Source organism: Schistocerca piceifrons, chromosome 3 (genome assembly GCF_021461385.2).
Source record: "Schistocerca piceifrons isolate TAMUIC-IGC-003096 chromosome 3, iqSchPice1.1, whole genome shotgun sequence".
Taxonomy (NCBI): Eukaryota; Metazoa; Arthropoda; class Insecta; order Orthoptera; family Acrididae; genus Schistocerca; species Schistocerca piceifrons.
Genome location: NC_060140.1, coordinates 878,168,908 through 878,189,982, shown reverse-complemented (window position 1 = coordinate 878,189,982; position 21,075 = coordinate 878,168,908). Strand labels below are relative to the sequence as shown.

General features: G+C 44.6%; 1 protein-coding gene across 1 annotated transcript in view; it reads left to right on the top strand.

The window, feature by feature from the left end:
• Window positions 1-1,639: 1,639 nt before the first annotated feature.
• LOC124788345 overlaps window positions 1,640-21,075 on the top strand; it is a 34,637-nt gene continuing 15,201 nt past the window's right edge. The window contains exon 1 of the mRNA XM_047255606.1: window positions 1,640-1,840. Within this exon, the coding sequence (XP_047111562.1) occupies window positions 1,742-1,840 (99 nt within the window). The 5' untranslated portion in view covers window positions 1,640-1,741. The remainder of the gene's footprint in view (window positions 1,841-21,075) is intronic.

Sequence of the window (21,075 nt, the reverse complement as noted above, 5' to 3'; positions counted from 1 at the left end):
AAAATTGTTAAGATCTGTGTAAAACGCGTATACAAAGTTTCACTGCACTTTTGCAGGTGATCTATCTGTAGCAGCGAAGTAATAACACGCAAAATACGCCAAGCGCTGTAAGGGCTAAAATGCGCTGTCCCAAAATCACGCGACTCGAGCTGCAGAAGACGATGATAAATTTCTCGTTCTGTGCATCCGGATGTTTATTCTATAGATATTTCGGTAGTCCAGGTTTCTCACTACTGGTATAGCTCGACCACAGTCTAACATAACAGTCGCGACACTCACTGCTGTAAAAGTTGTTGCCGTTTGACAGATGGAGCGACATTAGCGTTCCAAGCGGCAGGTAAGGTGAACGTCAAACGCGTTGTAAGCATAATGTTTGTTTACATCCATTTCCTACGTAATTTCCGAATTATTCGAGTTGTTTTCTTGCCTCCAAGAGTTTGTTAATATCGGAAGGCATATATGTTTCTATTAATGATTCTAAAATAAGCGCAAGTATGGACAAAAACCATGAATAGAGTGGCAAGCTACAACACATTTGTGAAGAAACACTTGTGACATTGGACAGAATTGCAGCTTACCACGTTGATATCAAAAGAATATAAACACACAGATTCACATGTAAGAAGCGCAGACATGTATCTCTACATGCAAAAGCGATCGACAGCTCGTTTATCGTTCTGTAGGCCTACTGTGTGTGTCACTGTTGCCTGTTGCCACAAATACGACCTTAATCTTTATATTATTCAAAGTGGGTAAAGCAACTGCCAAACAGTGGCAGAAATATGCTGAAAACATTGTAATGTGCTGATTACATTACATTTCACGAAAAACCAAATATTTGAATAATTTTCAAACAATCTGTCTGTTGGCGCTTTCCTTGTCCCGTAATAGTTTCGCTCGATCTGCACATTCTGACACTTCACACGCTTTTGTAAGACATGAACAGCTGCACTTAATCTAACCACTTTATCGTCAAAGCACGTCTGTGGTGACGATTCCCACGAATCTGGCACTGATACATGGAGAGCTGAACTGGCTGCTTCTGTGTCATACGACTGTTTTACAGCTTGAGATTGACTGTCGAATCTTTGTGGCAGTTTCCTCTTCATCGTCAGTTGAGGTGGCTTATTTAGGATGTCAAACAGCGTGGGTACTTCATTCCACACGAGTTTGTTATTGTCTGCGTTCATAACTGGTTTTCTTCGAAATGTAGCGGACAAAACCTAATATTATTATGCGGGTAAACGGGGTCTTTCTTCATAAGGTCTTCTCGTCTGCTATTAACAAGCCATTTTCTGCTCCTAAAACGATACATTCATCATTTATACACATATAGTTTGCAAGTGAATCCTGACGGTACAGTTTAGTAACATGATGGTATATACGTCTCAGGATCCTTAGGAAACCTAAAAAGAGACAGCTGTGGTGTCTTCTTCCTGTTGTTGCTGCAATTTATTGCGCTGCAAACGCTCCCGATGGTATAAACCATTGTATAAATCAAAATAATCAATCACTATTCGCTTTCACGATCGCGCCGAACTCACAGTTCAACCTACCAGCCGCTTGGGGCGCTGCTGGCGCTGTAGGCAGCAAAATCGAGTTGAAGTGTCGCGACTGTTACGTTAGGGTTAGCCTGTGGCTCGACCAAGGAGGGATACGTTAGTCGATAGTCGGCTGTGGACTCGTGTGAGGGAGAACTGTGGCTTGGGACTCAGTAGGGTAAATAAGTAGTGTTGTGGAGATGTGGTACGAAATAATACCTTCTTTTGCCATAATTGTGGGTGCTATGACTGTTCCTACAGTTGCCATGTACTATGTTCAGAAAGGCATATCGGGAAATGTAAGTTTCGTGCACCTAATTGTATTTGGTTTTTAAGGGGTGCAATATGTTGGTATTTTAATCACAAATACTGATTTAAAAGTAACACATACCCAAATTATGTTAAGTGGGTCTTTCGTCGCTGCATGGTAGAACAGTTTCATAAATGTAAATGAAAGTCCCAACATCGTGGATATCGCGCAACATTCACTTATTTCGTTGGTTAATATTGTAGCACGCCCACAGTTTTGTGCGATTCGTTTCTAATACATAAATTGCATTATCACGTCCCGTACATATACATCTTAAAAGTGCTGTTACTGTCATTCCAATTTTAATATTACGTTTACATTAAGAGTTTTGCTGCAAGTATTCCCTCGATTTAATTTGCTTGTATGGGTCATTCCTTGTCAAGTCATCTAGGCAAACTCACTCATCAGCTCTTATTTATTTATCATCCAATTATGTCAAATTTCGTGTTTACATATATTTTGCCATAATTGTACTCGTTCAAACAAATCGACAACCGCGAATGTCTTTCTTTAGGGTTGCAAATGTATGGAGAGAGATGGGGACTGGATAAAGGATGTGTGAGGGCTTTCCACCAAAACTTATATGAAATAGTCAAAACAACCTTGGCAACTTGAGGCAGGAATTATCATGCAACGGAATGATGCTACCTGTCAACATTCCTCCGCATTTGGACTGTACGGAGGGTTTCAGTTTTTGCAACATGTCCATGTACCAGTATGCATGAATTGTGGTGCTGTTCCAGAAAGTCAATGAGCAGCTGGATGATAGATGGCATCACTCTGTTGCAGGATAATGTCTGTAAGCATGTTGTTGAGGTTGTTTTAATTATGCTGCAGAAGTTCCTCTGGGAAACCTTTAGATATCCCTCATACAGCCCCCTTCTATTCCAGCACTAATTCCTTATCTTTTGGACCCCTGAGGAAAGAAATTGGTGGCTGTAGATTTTCTGTGGGCGAAGAGGTGCCTATCTGTGTGCAATCATAGTTTCTTAGCCAACTGCAAATATTGTTCCATGAAGGCATTGGCCAACTGGTCTCACAGTGGGATAGATGTATTAGCAGTTAAGGCAGTCAGTTTTGAAATAATAAATTGTTTGTTATTTTCCCATCTGTCTCCTTTTCATTTGACTGTTCTTATATTGTAATTTTTGTACTTTGATTTGTAAAATAACGTTATTCACCATTACATAGAACATCACACAAAGGGAAAGATATAATAACCCACCTTCCATTTTTCCACCCAATATTTCTTGAGAACCTAAAATAAAACATTGAAAGTTCAAGGGCCTTGAATTATATACTTTTAACCCAATTGAAATTTTGAGTGATTAAAGTAGAAATGGTCTCAGCCAACAGTATTTAAAAAAAGCTCAAGTTAATTCAATTTTTTAAACATGGCTAGATACAGTACGCACAATTTATATTATAAACTTTAATTTTCTGAATAGAGAGCATATAGGCCTACTACTCTGAGAACTGACAAGTTCTTAGAGTTGATTTAGGATGTCCAACAACAGCAAGTTTGTGAGGAGTGGGAACTAGGGAAATATCTTGTGATTTAGGCCAGTTGAATGATGGGAAACGTCCTGAAGAGTGCGTAAATTAGTATAAGGTAATGGGTCAATCCATTTGAAATCACCCAATATGAATAAAATTTGTTGCTTAACATTTTTGATTTTCTTGATTTTATTATCATGAGTTCCGTATAGGCAGGCATTCACAAAAAATTGTTTTAAAAATTTTTATGAGTCATATTTTTTTTCTGGCAGCAATTTATACAATGGCGGTTGGGCAAATTTTTGTGGAAATCGACATTTGCGGAAAGTTTAATTGCCGAGTTATTTTAAAAGATATCAAAATAATTTAAAAACCAGTGTCCTCAGCATGAAATGAACTTCAGGCATTTATTTATTTATTTATTTATTTATTTTTTCATCTTTCTGTAAAGACCCTGAAAAAATTTATCGATCTTCGCTTTTTAGGGCCTTCAATTTTCATGAAGAGACTCACTAATAATGTTATTTCTGTGTTGTGTACTTCAATAACTACCTGCAGTAAAAGTTGCAGTCCTGAGAATGCACTCCTGTATTTTCTAGAGCTTTTCAAAAATGGCCTAAACCCTTTTAACGTCATTTTTCGCAGGTCAGTGTCTAAAAAGGGACTGAATGAAAACAAGTGAAAATTTTACAGAATGTTCTTTATTCTCATGGGAATATCTCACAAAAAAATTATGACTGAGACTCAAATACATTGAGAGTAATAGAGCAGCAAATTGCAGTAAAAACGCTACCCCTCTACATACTCGTGCAGTGCCAAGTTAGCAAACAAGGGCTTGAAATTATTACAGTTGACATTGGTCAAAAGATGTTTAAATCATTATATACAATAAATGAACAAATATTTCTACTTTTAAATAACAATGGGTACAGATAACAATTGGTAAGAGTTCTACACTTTGCAGCATTACTTCCTGTCCTGGCGCAAAAGCAACGTGCTGTTTCAGAAGGCCACCCTGCAGACCACTACAGCAATCTGGATTTTGTAAATGGTCCTTTGTGTGGTGGCACTGATGAATCCTCTCATTCTGGTCATGTTCTTACAGGGTCAGTCCATATGAACTGGACCAGTGATGGTTGCTTGACCATTTTTAGATATTTTAATTTTTTGTGTGTGAGTGTCCTATATTTGAGAAGCTCAAAACAGTTTTTTAAAATAATTTATCTTGCACCTTTACTGGATGGTGGCCATTTTTATTTGTAGGCGCACAACAGATTTTTCTGTCTGGAGGCATTAGCGAAAATTTGAATATCTCTGCACTGGGTTAAGTTACAACATTGCAAATGACACGATTGTTTTTAGAAAAGTGTCCTCTACAACATTGTCTATTATACAAAATACCCTAAATTCCGAACTAACCAGTCAAAATGACCTCCAAAGTTTGGTATTCAAATTTTCAAAAATCCACTTTTTAGGCCCATAAATAACAAACAAGGAGTGATTTATAAGTGTGTATTTTTTTCCTATAGTTAGATGTCATACACTGCTAGCCTTATATAGAGCAAGAACACTTACAGATGTTTCCTTAATTTTTTTTATGAATTATTGAAATTTGAAAATTTTCATTTTTTGTAAAGTTTGGGGTTAGTTATCTCAGGTGGGACGGAATATAAAAATGATATTTGCACAGTTTGTACACCTATATGATAGCAACATACTGTAAAAATTTCAACATTGGTACCTGACTGTGAACAAAAATATGAATTTTTGAAAATGAGGAAGTAATTCACATTACAACTGATCTTATGGCTGTTGCCCACGTAAATGGTTTATTGTTTCGTTGTAATAAAGTTTGTCATATATTTAGTTAACACTATCACCCAATATTCATTTTGTTTGTTTATTTTTAATAATGCAATATTAAATAATAGGAGCTTTTGCTTTTGTTGTATGGTAATAAAAATGCCCATTTACGTTTAGGTTTATTGTCAATAAAGTAGTACATTATTGCTGGTAGTGGCATTGTTGTAGTCAGTCTGTTCTGAAACCTCTGTGAGAGTGGATGTACACACTTCATTGAGAGTGTAGAATGTGTTATGTGCTTTGTTCCGTGTGTAATTTGTAATTAATTTTGAGAGATTAACTGGAATGCAATAACATGGATGAACAGTGCTCTGTTGGACAGATAGCAAGTGAAGTGTATCACAAAACAGTTTATGGTTCAGTTTGAAAAAACTTGAAAAATATCAATGACTTTGATGAAGTTAGACAAACTTTGTTTAAATTTCAAGTAAGTTCTTCTGTAACATCAGTGTGTGAATATCATGAGAAGAAATATATTCTGAAGTAAAACCACATTTTTGGAAGAAAGTGCTGTGATACACTTAAAGTTCATAAAAAGCATATTACTAAAGGTTTCAGGGCATTTTTCCTTGTTATGAGAGTGAAACAGCTTCACAAGTGAAATGTAATGTGATTCCTGGAAATTTCCTGTGCCCAAATTGTTACTCAATAATATTTGTTGTGAATCTGGAACCAGTCATGTAACCTTGTTAATGACATTTATATTCGTAATGAGGAAGATGTTAGAACTTTGGATTTTGCTTGTTCTAAGTTGGACATATCTCCTGCTTTGAAAATTATAAAATTAAGTATCAGAGAAAGAAAAGCACCTATTGAAAATAAGGTACAACAAATTTCAGACAAAATGAGAAGACTTGGAATCATGCTTTAATAATACAGATACCAACATTATTTCTAAAGAGGAGGAAAACCTACCACCAGCATCATCTGACACTGAATATTTGAGCTTAATAGAGAAATCAAAAACTAAATGTTCAGTGGCATCTAAAGAGGTAAAAGTTAAAGTTTTAAGTTTGTTCCCTGATTCATGGTCAAGAGAAAAAATAGTTCCTGAATTCAATGTTTCTCATCATTTGGTTAAACTAACCTGAAATTTAGTGAAAGAGCAAGGCATTCTTCCAGTTTTAGGAAAGGAGTAGGTATAAGTGAAGAAACAATTAAAAAGATCCAGCAGGTTTTTGAAGATGATGAAAGCAGTAGAATGCGACCAGGTTGCAAAGATAGCAAAAGAGTTGTTATAAATGGAGTTAAAGTAACAAAGCAGAAATGACTACTGCTGTCAAATTTAAATGAAGTTTATGTAGCTTCCAAAAGTTTTCATCCTGAATGCAAATTTGGAAGGTCAAAATTTTGTGACCTCTGCCCTATGTGGTGTATTTTGACTGGATCCTCAGGTACACACTCCATGTGTGTTTGTTTATATCGTGAAAATGTCAAACTGATGATTGTGGGTGCTAAACTCAGTGACCTTAACTGCAGTCAGTTACTGGATTTACTGGTCTGTGACACTAACAGTTATCACTGCATGATGAGTTTGTGTAATAAATATCCTGGTAAGGAAACCGTTATTGAATTGTTTCACGAATATGTTGAGGAAATGCCAGACAGTATTACCTTCAAACAGTGGGTCACAACTGACAGGGCAGAAATAATAGCAGTGGTTAAATCTCAGGAAGAGTACTTGGAATCTTTAATAGATAACTTACAAAAACTCAAAAGTCACACTATGTTTCTAAAATCCAAAGTACATTTTTGAGGGACAAAAAAAGCACAACTTCATGAAACTGAATGCACAGTCCTAGCTGTTTTTGCAGAAAATTTTACATTTGTGATTTAGGGTGCAATGCAAGGATAACACTGGCTCAGTGACCAGGCAACAGTGCATCCATTTATTCTCTACTTTAAAAATGAGAAAGATGAAGTTTGCAGTTCTTCAATTTGCATTCTGACTGACTACTTGGAGCACAACAGTTTGGCTTTACATGTGTTTCAGAAGTATGTAATAAATTATGCAAAAGAAAATTTTACTAAGATTGAGAAGTTGATATGCTTTTCATATGGAAGTGATAGTAAGTACAAGAACAAAAGGATTTTTTTCAAATCTGTGCTACCACATAGTAGACTTTGGGTTGGAGGCCAAATGGCACTTTTTTTGCATCTTGCCATGGTAAAAATGCGTGTGATGGAGTAGGAAGTACAACAAAATGTGAAGTAAGTAAAGCCGGCCTACAAAGACTAACCACAGACCAAATTCTCGCAGTACAGGACATGTATGTTTTTTGCAAGGATAATATTAGAGGCATTACCTATTTTCTGATCAAGAAAGAAATGGTTCTGCATATGAAAACAACACTTAAAACTGGATTTGTGAACTGTATAGCAATAAAAGGAACAAGGAATTTCCACAAATGCCTTGGCGTTGCAGAAAACTTAGTTCGATGCTATGTAATATCAGAAACCGAAATTTATGAGGATCATTGTCAGTAAAATTAAATCTGTCTTTAACGTTGAATGACATAGTGGCATGTGTGTATGATGGACAGTGGTGGCTTGCAGAGGTTGAAAGAATAAGTTTGGAAAACAGTGATGTTTTTGTGCATTTTACCACCCTTCTGGCCCAAGAACATCATTCAAGAAATGTACCAGTGACAAAGTTTGGATACCAATGAAAACTTTCAGTGCTTGAACTTACCACAGCAACTGGGAGGTCTTATTCTATATCACAGAAGCTGTCTGAAGAAATAACATCCTCCACCAAGTTTAGGAACAGTCGCATCTCGAAGGATGTTAATTGAAAATATTTATTTTAAGTATGTCAAAATAATATAAATGTTAAATTCAATGACGTTTCCACTTTTTGTATACAATTCAGTACGTTCAATAACAATTGATTATATCCCACCAATATCGCACACGAATAGGCATCAGCCATAAGATCAGTTGTAGAGTAATGTGAATTCTCCTCATTTTGAAAAATTCATATCTTTGTTACAATCAGATATCAATGATGAAATTTTTACTGTACATTGCTATCATCTAGGTGTACAAACTGTGCAAAAATCATATTTTTATATTCAGTCCCACTTGAAATAACTAACCCCAAACTTTACAAAAAAAGGAAATTTTCAAATTTCAAAAATTCATAAAAAATTAAGGAAACTTTTGTAAGTGTTCTTGCTTTATACGAGGCTAGTAGTGTATGATATCTAACTATAGAAAAGAAGTACTCTCATAAATCACTCCTTGTTTATTTTTGGGCCTAAAAAGTGGATTTTTGAAAATTTGAATACCAAAATTTGGAGGTAAGTTTGACTGGTTATTTTTTAATTTTGGGTATTTTGTGTACCAGACAATAGTGTGTGTGTGTGGGGGGGGGGGGAGGGGGGGGCTGGTGCTGACAAAGGCATTAATGGCCGAAAGCTGTAATTGTGTGAATCTTTTTGTTGTGCCTATCACGACTCAGCATCTATGTGGTGAGTTGCAACTTTCCTTCTCTTGTATTGTTACATTCCATCCTGGATTTTACATTGTTAAATGCTGAATATTGTATTTTGATATAGTTGCTTATATCATTAGGGAAAACAAAACAGATAAGTTTTATTCGAATCTGAGATGGTGGACAAGAAAATGCTTGACTGTCTGTTTAAATTTCATGCCAGTCGCATAAAAGTGGCAATAGTAGTGCAGGTTTGCTTTAAATACATGCTGTAATGGTCATGAACATTAGTTACTGGTGAGACTGGGCATGGTGAGTTGAGTTGTTGTTAGTCAACAATTCCTTTAAGGCAACAAAGACGCAGTTATCAAGACCTCATTGAGTTGAATGAGATCGTGTAATAGTGTTAAGAGTTTGTATGTACCTTCTGCAATATTGCAGAAAAACTTGACAGGAAAGTAGCCACTGGACATGATTGCTGCAGTGATGGTGCTGAAAGAAGACCAAGCTCTGGATGACCACGTGGCACTACTGAGAGGGAAGACATTGTGTTCGGCGTATGGCTCCTGCGCATCAGACTGTATCTGAAGCAGCAATTTGAGCAGCAATGGCACCACAGTATCCTAACAAACTGTTACAAATCAGTCACTTCAAGGACAGCTCTGAGGGCTAGTGCCTTGTAGCGCACGTTCCACTGACCCCAAACTACCGCCATTTGCGACTTCTGTCACGAGCTCATTAGAGGCCAGGATGGAGGTCTGTTGTGTTTTCCAATGAAAGCTGGTTCTGCCTTGGTGCCAGCGATGGCCATGTGTTGGTTAGGAGGGGGGCAGATGAGGGCCTGCAATCTACCTGTCTGTGTATTTAACACACCTGGAAATGCGGTGCAACATCATATACCAGTAGGAACACTTGTGTTTATCCCACACACCCTGACTCCAAATTTGTTTGTCAGTCTGGTGATTTGATCTGTTTTGCTGACATTCTTGAACAGCATTCCGTGGGGTGTTTTCCAACAGGATAACCCTTGTCGATGTACAGCATGTTCCAAACCAACATGCTGTACAGTGTGCAGTATGTCAACATGTTGGTGGCCTGCTCACTCATCAGATCTTCCTCCAATCAGGCACATAAGGGACAGCATTGGGTGACTAGTCCAGCATCATCCACATCCAGCATTAACTGTGCATGTATTGACTGACCAAGTACAATAGGCATGGAACTCCACCCCACAAACTAACATCCAACACTTGTACAAGACAATGCGTACATGCTTGCCTTCAACACTCTGGCAGTTACAACAGTTATTAATGTACGAACATTTCACGTTTGCAGTAGCTTCAATTAACTTGTGATCTTGCAATGTTATTCACCTAAATATGCTGCCTAGATAAATGTATTCCCAAAATTTCATTACTCTGCAGGAATTACTTTTTGGTGTTGCAATTTTTTTCTGTCAGTGTATGTTTATATTTTTTCTTTAGTGCCTTTTGCTTGTGGACTACCCTTTTTGTTAATGTGTACCCCCAATTCCAGGAGCTGGCTACACTAGATTCTTTTCTACATATGTAGGCCTATTCCCAATGTTAACAAAATTTGTCATTAGTTTGGGATTTTGTGTAAGTATTTTCATTTCCATTTATGAATAGCTTCAAAATTGTGGAGGCTTTTGTGGCCACTTGTTGACACGTTGTCTGTTATCTTCCATGTCGGTTTCTTCAGCTGACGTGTTTAACGATTTTCCAATGTTTCACTAGCATGAGTGGATGGCATTGTCAAAGTTCACCAGCAATGAAGAGAGAATTTTTGACAATGCCAGCGACTCAAGCTGGTGAAGCATCAGGAAAATCGCTAAATAAATGTCAACCGAAGAACCTGACACAGAAACCAACAGGCAGTTCACAAATAGGATGTTCAGTTCACGCTTTTATTTCCTCTTTGACATATCCTCAGAAGCTCTACTTTCTAGGCCTTTCCTACTTTGTCATCATCATACACAAACACCTTGTAAGTGATGACATTTGACATCTCATTTACATAAAGTATAGAGAGTAGTGGTTGTAATATTGAATTCTTGGTTACACAGGACATTTTCTCCCAAAAATCTTGGTACGAAGGTGGTTTGAAAAGTTCTTGGAACGGAATAGAAAAAAAGTTCATACATCGCTGAAACTTTCTTTTAATTTTTCATTGTAGTCTCCTTGTAGATTAATGCACTTGATCCAATGATGTTCCAGTGCCTTGATCCCATCTTGAAAATGAGTTTCCTCGAGGCCTGCAAAATAGTTGTCAACTCTGGCTATCAATTCTTCGTTTGAAGTAAATCTTCGTCCACCAAGAAAAAATTTCAGTTTTGGGAAGAGATGGAAGTCTGATGGAGCCACATCAGGTGAATAAGGCGGGTGTTGCAACAGTTTATACCTTAGTCAGTGTAATTTTGCCATGGTGACAGCAAAAGTGTGCTGGCACACACAAAGACTCGCGGCACCCATCTTGCAGACAATTTTTTCATTTCTAATTCTTCAGTTAAAATGTGACATACCCTTTCAGATGACATCTGGAAAGCGTGAACAATTTCACGCACTTTAAATTGGTGATCCTCCATGACCATTTTGTACACTTTTGCAGTGATTTCTGGAGTAGTGACACATCTTGGCCGACCACTATGCGTATCATCTAAGCTCTCCCAACCAAGTTTAAATTCATTTGTCCACTTGGCTACAGTTGAATATGAAGGAGCAGAGTCCCCCCAGAGTATTCTGGAAATCGACATGAATGTCCTATGCTTTCATACCTTTCTTTACAAAGTTTATGCTCGAATCTCAATTTTTTTTCCATCTTTAGAAATCACCTTGTGGAACAACAACAGAGCCATGTTACTGCCACAGCTCTCTTCCAAGAACACTGACGTGGCACATTTTTACAGTCAACAGTCCAATGAATATCACGTGAACGACTCGTTTCGCTAGCGCTGACCTACCGTGGTGATTCCGAGAACTTTTCAGACCACCCTCAGCCCCCCTGCGGGTTCGGGGGTTAGAATAGGCCCGCAGTATTCCTGCCTGTCGTAAGAGGCGACTAAAAGGAGTCTCAAATGTTTCGGCCTTCTGTGATGGTCCCCTCTCAGGTTTGACCTCCATCTTTCTAAATTGTTCCGAAGAGCGAGCCAATTGGGGAAGGGCACCTTACATGGTGCACTGTATCTGTCGTGCATTGAGACCTTTAGCCGGCTTTCTCGTCGTTGCAATGGTGTCCAGCTCGTTTTCCATCTCTTGGGCGAGGATACGTCCATGGGTGCAATTTCCACGCTGCACTGTGTAGTGTTGTTTTTCGCTGCGACGACCACCTCATACATTTTTGCACCTAAGATCCAGCACGGTAGCCAATCCGTTGTGGTGGGGCCGCCATGTACCCTGTTGGTTGTACCCCCGTGACAACACAGGTATCGCTCTACTGATGCCTGCGCCGTTTACTCCCCATGTATGCCAAGGAGTAGATGCCCATCTCCCTGGGGCATCAGGACTCCAGGCATTGGCCATCCTGCCAGGTGGCCCTTGCTGTGGCTGGGTGGCACCCATGGGGAGGGCCCTTGGTCGGAGTAGGTGGCATCAGGGTGGATGACACGCAATGAAGCGTGGCACATCATCTCTTGCTGGTGGCCAGCCACCAGCAGTCTCTAAGCATTCGAGGGCTCATTTTAAAGGTAACGTTTATGACCCCAAATCGTTCCCATTCCTGGCCACACCATGGGAGGAACGAAAGGCAATGAATGACAGTGACACGTATTCGCCCCGGTATCTCGTCTGTACCAGAGCTGATGGGGAATCCTATGTCTCCGTGAAGCCTCAGTTCTTTGTAGAGCATTTGGAGGACAAGTTTGGGGAGGTGGAGGGCTTGTCCAAAATGTGCTCTGGGTAAGTTTTGATAAAAACGGCATCGTCCGCCCAGTCACGCAGGTTACTTGCTTGTGACAAGTTGGGGGATGTCAACGTTACCATCACACCACATAAGAGTTTAAATATGGTCCAGGGTATTATCTTCCACAGGGACCTACTTTTGCAGTCTGATGACGAGCTGCGCGCCAACTTAGAGCGTAGAGGTGTTCATTTTGTCCGGCGCGTTCATCGGGGTCCGAGGGACAATCAGGTTGCTACCGGTGCCCTCATCTTGGTCTTCGAAGGTGATACATTACCGGAGAAGGTCAAGGTGATGGTCTACCATTGTGACGTCAAGCCCTATATCCCTCCCCCGATGCGGTGCTTTAAATGCTGGAAGTTCGGCCATATGTCTTCCCGCTGCACTTCCAGCCTCACATGTCGAGATTGCGGACGCCCATCTCAACCCGATACTCCATGTGCTCTGCCTCCCATCTGTGTCCCCCCTGCGGGTCCGGGGTAAGAATAGGCCCGAGGTATTCCTGCCTGTCGTAAGAGGCGACTAAAAGGAGTCCCTCCCCCTCAAGGGGGTAGTTAGCGCCTGCGTCTGGAGACGGACGGTTCCACGACCTCTATTTGCGCTCGTTTTTTCCTTCCTTTGGTTGGTTCCTTTCTTTGCTCTTCTCCATCTCACTGTCTTCCTTACTCTTTCCCTTGTCTTCTTCTCCTTGCCTTCTCTGGTCTCCGCCTCGGCGTTTGAGACAGTCTGTCCTCTCTCTCCCTCTCTCTTTTCTTTTTCTTCTTCCTTCCTCCCTGTGCGCGCCTGAAGGCCGACCCACGCGTTCGCACGCGTAGCCGGTGATGGGGTAACGCGTAATTCCGCACCCTGGGTAGACAAGTAAGGCACGCACGTACCCCCTGGTAAAGGCCAGGCCCGGGGAGGGGTGATTGCCTGAGCTGATACCTTCTGACCATGCCGATTGGTCCCTCCGTCTGTTTCTCGGGAGGTGTGACCTGAGGTGTAAACATTCACCTAAGGCGGGAGTGCCCTCTGAGAGGGTCCCCACAAGGAAGGAGCGCGCCATCGGAGACGCTGGCAATCATGGGGGATTCCTCCGCAATGGATTTCTCGCCATCTCTCTCGACTTCTGCCCAAAAACGGAAACTTGACCAGCCACCAGTGACAAAAGTACTACCGCCTGCCCCACAGTTCCTCGATCTGAGGACAGAAAGGATTTTTCTCTGTCAACCCTTTCGTTATCCAGAAGGACGTAGATGCCATTGCCGGATCTGTCAAGTCGTGTACCAGGTTGTGTAATGGTACCTTGTTACTCGAAACTGAGAGCGCCTTTCAGGCACAAAAACTGCTTCGGGCCACACTCCTGTACACGTTCCCTGTCCGGGTGGAGGCTCACCGCACTCTGAATTCGTCTCGTTGTGTGGTCTATACTCGATCACTTAACGGATTGACTGACAAGGAGATTCAGTCTTTCCTCGCTGAGCAGGGCGTGACGGCTGTCCATAGGGTCATGAAAAAGGTCAACAATGACCTTGTACTGACCCAGAAACTTTTCTTGACCTTTGTCAGTGTTCAGCTGCCATCGCGTATCAAAGCGGGCTACGAGGTTATTTCTGTTCGCCCCTATGTCCCGACACCTACGCGCTGCTACCTGTGTCGGCGTTTTAATCACACTTGCCAGTCTTGTTCCAATGCGGCCAAATTTGTCACTTGTGGCAGGGATGCCCATGAGGGTGGCTGTCCACCTCCATCTCCTCGTTGTGTGAACTGTCGGGGTGAACATGCAGCGTCCTCCCGCGACTGTCCCATCTACAAGGAAGAACGCTGTATCCAAGAAATTCGGGTCAAAGAGAAAGTGTCCACCTCGGCTGCTTGCAAGCTATTTGCTAGTAGGAAGCCCGCGCTGCTCCCAGCGGGAAAGTACAGTACTGTCCTTGCCTCTCCTCAGACTACCAGGGAGGTGGCGACGCAGACATGCGATCTGACCTTCGGCACCACGGTCGTCCGTTCGGCCAGTGCTAAGATCGCGCGGTCGACGTCTCCTCTTCCTCCCGTCACCCCTCCAACACAAGCACCTTCATCAGCTTCTGCCAAGACGAAGACCCAGAAATCAGATGCACGGGCCTTCAAGAAGGAACCGTCCCGTGCAGACTTCCTACGTACCTCACACTCCGAGCTGTCGACCAGTACTTCCACTAAAAGACCTTACAAGAAGGCTCATAGGAAGCACAGTTCTCCTTCTCTTCCACGGCGCATTTCTTCTCCTGCGCCACCCAGCGGTTACCGCCCCAGGCCGTCATCCGTTTCGCCTGGGCGCACCGCTGGTAGCCGTACATCTGGCCGTCCACCAGCGGAGGAAGCTCCTCCTCCCGGCCATCTTAACGAGATGGCCGATGAACCTATAGAACCAATGGACGATGACTGTCCGCCTACTGATAGCGGCGGCAGTACTCACTCGCAGCCAGGCCCTCAGCGGCCTTCGAGGTGACCCCTTCTTTCATCTTCCTTTTCTTCTCACGATGGCACTTATTCACTGGAATATTCACAGCATTCGCTCCAACCGAGAGGACTTGAAGTTGCTGCTCCGCTTGCACCGTCCGCACGTCGTAACCCTCCAGCAAACGAAGCTCCGCCCATGCGATCACATTGCCTTGGCACACTACACCTCTGTGCGTTTTGACCTACCCCCTGTGGTAGGTATCCCGGCTCATGGAGGGGTTATGTTGCTGGTCCAGGATGATATTTACTACGATCCCATCACATTGCACACCGGCCTGCAGGCAGTTGCCATCAGAATTACTCTCCCCACTTTTACATTTTCCATTTGTACCGTTTACACTCCATCATCGTCTGCCGTTACCAGGGCAGACATGATGTAAATTATTGCTCAGCTACCTGCACCATTTTTGTTAACTGGAGACTTCAATGCCCAATATCCCCTTTGGGGCTCTCCAGCATCCTGCCCGAGGGGCTCCCTGTTAGCAGACCTTTTCAACCAGCTCAATCTTGTCTGCATCAATACTGGCGCCCCTACTTTTCTTTCGGACACATCTCACACCTATTCCCATTTAGACCTCTCTATATGTACTACTCAACTTGCACGCCAGTTTGAGTGGTATGCCCTTTCAGATACATATTCGAGCGACCACTACCCGTGTGTCATCCATCTCCTGCATCATACCCCCTCTCCGTGCTCAGCTAGTTGGAACATCTCCAAAGCAGACTGGGGCTGTTCTCTTCCAGGGCGACCTTTCAGGATCAAACCTTCACAAGCTGCGATAGTCAGGTCGCACACCTCATGGAAGTCATTCTGACTGCTGCTGAATATTCCATCCCTCACACCACTTCTTCTCCACGTCGCGTACCGGTCCCCTGGAGGACCGCAGCATGTAGAGACGCTTTACGTGCTCGTCGACGTGCTTTACGGACCTTTAAATGGCACCCTACAGTGGCGCATTGTATCACTTATAAACGATTACGTGCGCAGTGCCGTCGTATTATTAATTAAAGTGAGAAAGCCAGCTGGGCTGCTTTCACAAGCACCTTCAACAGTTTTACTCCTTCTGTTATCTGGGGTAGCCTGTGCCGTCTATCTGGCACTAAGGTCCACTCACCAGTTTCTGGCTTGACGGTCGCGAATGACGTCCTTGTGGCCCCTGAGGATATCTCCAATGCCTTCGGCCGCTTTTTCGCAGAGGTTTCGAGCTCCGCTCATTACCACCCTGCCTTCCTCCCCCGAAAACAGGCAGAGGAGGCTAGGCCACCTAACTTCCGCTCCTCGAATTGTGAAAGTTATAATGCCCCTTTCACCATGCAGGAACTCGAAAATGCACTTGCCTGGTCACGGTCCTCCGCTCCAGGGCCTGATTGTATTCAAATTCAGATGCTGAAGAACCTTTCTCCTGTGGGTAAAGGTTTCCTTCTTCGTACTTATAATTGCATCTGGATTGAGGGACATGTTCCTGCATGCTGGCGCGAGTCTATTGTTGTACCGATTCCTAAGCCGGGGAAGGACAAGCACTTGCCTTCCAGTTATCGACCCATCTCGCTTACCAGCTGTGTCTGTAAGGTGATGGAGCGAATGGTTAACTCTCGTTTGGTTTGGCTGCTCGAATCTCGACGCCTACTTACCAATGTACAATGTGGATTTCGTAGGCGCCGCTCTGCTGTTGACCACCTGGTTACCTTGTCAACCTTCATTATGAATAACTTCTTGCGGAAGCGCCCGACCGCGGCTGTGTTCTTTGATTTGGAGAAGGCTTAAGACACCTGTTGGAGGGCGGGCATTCTCCGCACCATGCATACGTGGGGCCTTCGCGGTCGCCTCCCTCTTTTTATTCGTTCCTTTTTAATGGATCGACAGTTCAGGGTACGTGTGTGTTCTGTCCTGTCGGACACCTTTCGCCAGGAGAATGGGGTGCCACAGGGCTCAGTTTTGAGTGTCGCTCTCTTCGCCATAGCGATCAATCCAATAATGGATTGCCTCCCAGCTGATGTATCAGGCTCCCTTTTCGTGGACGATTTTACCATCTATTGCAGCGCGCAGCGTACATGTTTCCTGGAGCGCTGTCTTCAGCGTTCTCTTGACCATCTTTACTCCTGGAGTGTCGCCAGTGGCTTCTGTTTCTCTGCCGAGAAGACGGTCTGTATTAACTTCTGGCGCTACAAAGAGTGTCTCCCACCGTCCTTACGACTCGGTCCCGTTGCTCTCCCATTCGTGGAGACAACAAAATTTTTAGGTGTTACATTTGACAGGAAACTTAGCTGGTGTCCACATGTCTTATTTGGCTGCCTGTTGTACCCGTTCACTAAATGTGCTCAGTGTTCTCAGTGGTATGTCGTGGGGAGCGGATCGAACCGTCCTACTTCACCTATATCGGTCGATCGTCCGCTCAAAGCTGGATTATGGGAGCTTCGTATACTCCTCTGCACGGCCGTCCATCTTACGCTGTCTCAGCTCCATACAACATCGGGGTTTACGTCTTGCGATCAGAGCATTTTATACTAGTCCTTTCGAGAGTCTTCATGCTGAAGCCGGTGAATTGCCACTGCCCTACTGGCACGATATACTGCTTTGTCGGTATGCCTGTCGGCTACTGTCAATGCCCGACCACCCGTCTTATCGTTCCTTTTTTGACGACTCCCTCGATCGTCAATACGGGTTGTATGTCTCTGCCCTGCTACCCCCTGGAGTTCGCTTTCGTCGCCTCCTTCAACACCTTGATTTTTCACTCCCTGCAACCCTTAGAGTGGGCGAGAGCCACACGCCACCTTGGCTCCAGGCTCAGGTTCGCATTCACCTTGACCTCAGCTCGCTCCCAAAGGAGGTTACCCTCGGTTCGGTATACCGTTCCCGTTTTGTCGAACTTCGTTCGAAGTTCATTAATATGACCTTCATTTATACAGATGGCTCTAAGACCAATGACGGGGTCGGTTGTTCTTTCATTGTCGGGGCACAAAGTTTCAACTACCAGCTCCATGGCCATTGTTCGGTCTTCACAGCTGAGCTCTTTGCCCTCTACCAGGCTGTTCTTTACATCTGCCGCCACCGACATTCTGCTTATGTCATCTGCTCTGATTCCCTGACCGCCATCCAGAGCCTCAGTGATCCGTATCCAGTTCACCCTTTCGTGCACTGGATCCAACGCTCTCTTCAGCAGCTGGTGGACGACGGTTCTCCGGTTAGTTTTATGTGGGTTCCTGGCCATGTCGGTATCCTTGGGAACGAAGCTGCAGATGCCGTGGCCAAGGCTGCGGTCCTCCAGCCTCGGACAGCTTTTTGTTGTGTCCCTTCATCAGATTGTAGCAGGGTCATTTGTCGGCGCATTTTATCGCTGTGGCATGCCGATTGGGCTGCACTTACGGACAACAAGCTTTGGGCCTTGAAACCTCTTCCCGCGGCTCGGACGTCCTCCTCACGCCCCTCTCGGCGGGAGGAGGTAGTTTTGGCCCGGTTACGAATTGGACACTGCCGGTTCAGCCATCGCCATCTGCTGACGGCTACGCCGGCGCCGTTCTGCCCATGTGGGCACTTGCTGACGGTCCACCACATTTTAACGTCCTGTCCGGATTTTACTACACTGCGTCTTGTCTTGGCCTGCCATGTACTCTCGATGCCATTTTAGCAGATAACCCAGGAGCAGCTGCTTGCGTTCTTCGTTTTATCAAATTGACCAACCTGTCTAAGGACATTTAATTATGCTTTTTTTTTTTTTTTTTTTTTTTTAACTTGGTTTCCAGCAATGCGAACCCCTGCCCTCCGTGGCTATCGGGGTTATTATAAGAACCGGTCAGCTTATGAAAGGGTGTCAGGTGGCGTCTGCCTCTATGTCCTTCACACTCTGCACAGCGAGTCTGTCCCTCTCCAAACACCTTTAGAGGCTGTCGCTGTTCGGGTGTGGACGCCACAGGCTGTTACCGTCTGCAGTCTTTACCTTCCGCCGGATGGTGATGTCTCGCAGCATGTCCTGGCTGCGCTGATAGCCCAATTGCCGCCACCTTTCTTGCTATTGGGCGACTTCAACGCCCATAACCCTCTGTGGGGTGGGTCAGTGGCAACAGGTCGAGGCGCCATCGTTGAGCATTTATTGTCGCAGCTCGATCTCTCGATTTTAAATGATGGTGCCTTCACACACTTCAGTGTGGTGCATGGCACATACTCCGCCATTGACCTTTCAATCTGTAGCCCTAGCCTCTTACCGTCTGTCCAATGGAGTGTGCATGACGATCTGTGTGGTAGTGACCACTTTCCGATCTTTCTGTCACTACCACAGCGTCACTCTTCTGGGCGCCCTAGCAGATGGGCTATGAATAAGGCTGACTGGGACTTGTTCTCCTCCACTGCCGCTATTGAGCCTATCTCTAATGATGGCATTGATGCAGTGGTTCAGTCAGTCACCACGGGCATCGTTACTGCCGCCGAATCTTCCATTCCCAGTTCTTCTGGGTCACCTCGGCGGCAGACTGTGCCTTGGTGGTCGCCTGAGATCGCTGAAGTGATTAAAGATCGCCGGCGGGCGCCTCAGCATCACAAGCGACATCCCTGCATTACCTTCAAACGTCTGCGTGCGCGGGCCCGCCGCCTTATCCGCCAAAGCAAGCAGGAGTGCTGGGAGCGGTACGTGTCCACCATTGGCCTCCATGTCTCTCCATCGCAGGTCTGGGCCAAGATCCAACGCCTCTATGGCTGTCGGACCCCTGTCAGCGTCCCTGCGCTCTCACTGAATGGAGCAGTTTGTGCAGACTCCGATGAAATTGCCAACCGCTTGGCAGAGCATTTTGCTCTAGTTCCGCTTCTTCCAATTACCCCCTGGCCTTCCGCTCCATTAAAGAGCGGATGGAACGTCGGAGCCTTTCTTTTCGCACCCACCATTCTGAATCCTACAATGCTCCATTCAGTGAGTGGGAATTTCACAGTGCCCTTGCCGCTTGCCCTGATACTGCTCCTGGGCCAGATCGCATCCACTGTCAGATGCTGAAAAACCTTTCAGTAGACTGCAAGCGACGCCTCCTCGACCTTTACAACCGTCTCTGGGTCGAGGGTGAGTTTCCGTCGCAGTGGCGGGAATGCATTGTCATCCCCGTTTTCCCCCCTGCGGGTTCGGGGATCAGAATAGGCCCGCGGTATTCCTGCCTGTCGTAAGAGGCGACTAAAAGGAGTCTCAAATGTTTCGGCCTTCTGTGATGGTCCCCTCTCGGGTTTGACCTCCATCTTTCTAAATCATTCCGAAGAGCGAGCCAATTGGGGAGGGCGCCTTACATGGTGCACTGTATCCGTCGTGCGATTAGACCTTAGCCGGCTTTCTCGTCGTTGCAATGGCGTCCCGCTCGTTTTCGATCTCTTGGGCGAGGATACGTCCCTGGGTGCGATTACCACACTGCACTCTGCAGTGTTTCTTTTAACTGCGACGACGACCTTGGACATTTTTGCACCTAAGATCCAGCACGGTAGCCAGTCCGTCGTGGTGGGGCCGCCATGTACCCTCTTGGTTGTAGCCCCCTGACTACACAGGGATCGCTCTACTGATGCCTGCGCCGTTAACTCCCCACGTATGCCAAGGAGTAGATGCCTATCCTACTGGGGTATCGGGACTCTTAGCAACGGCCATCCTGCCAGGTGGCCTTTGCTGTGGCTGGGTGGCGCCCGTGGGAAGGGCCCTTGGTCGGAGTAGGTGGCATCAGGGCGGATGACCCGCAATGAAGCGTGGTACATCATCTCTCGCTGGTGGCCAGCCGCCAGCAGTCTCTAAGCGTTCTCGGGCTCAATTTAATGCTCAGAAGTATGATCCGAAAACGTTCCCCTCCCTGGCCACGCTGTGGGAAGAGCGTAAGTCTCAGGATGGAGGTAACAGTTATTCACCTCGCTTCTTAGTTTGCACGAGAGCTGATGGGGAGTCTTTTCTCTCCACAAAGCCTCAGTTCTTCGTCGAGCATTTAGAGGACAAGTTTGGGGAGGTGGAGGGCTTGTCTAAAATGCGCTCTGGGTCAGTACTGATACAAACGGCATCCTCCGCCCAGTCACGCAGGTTACTTGC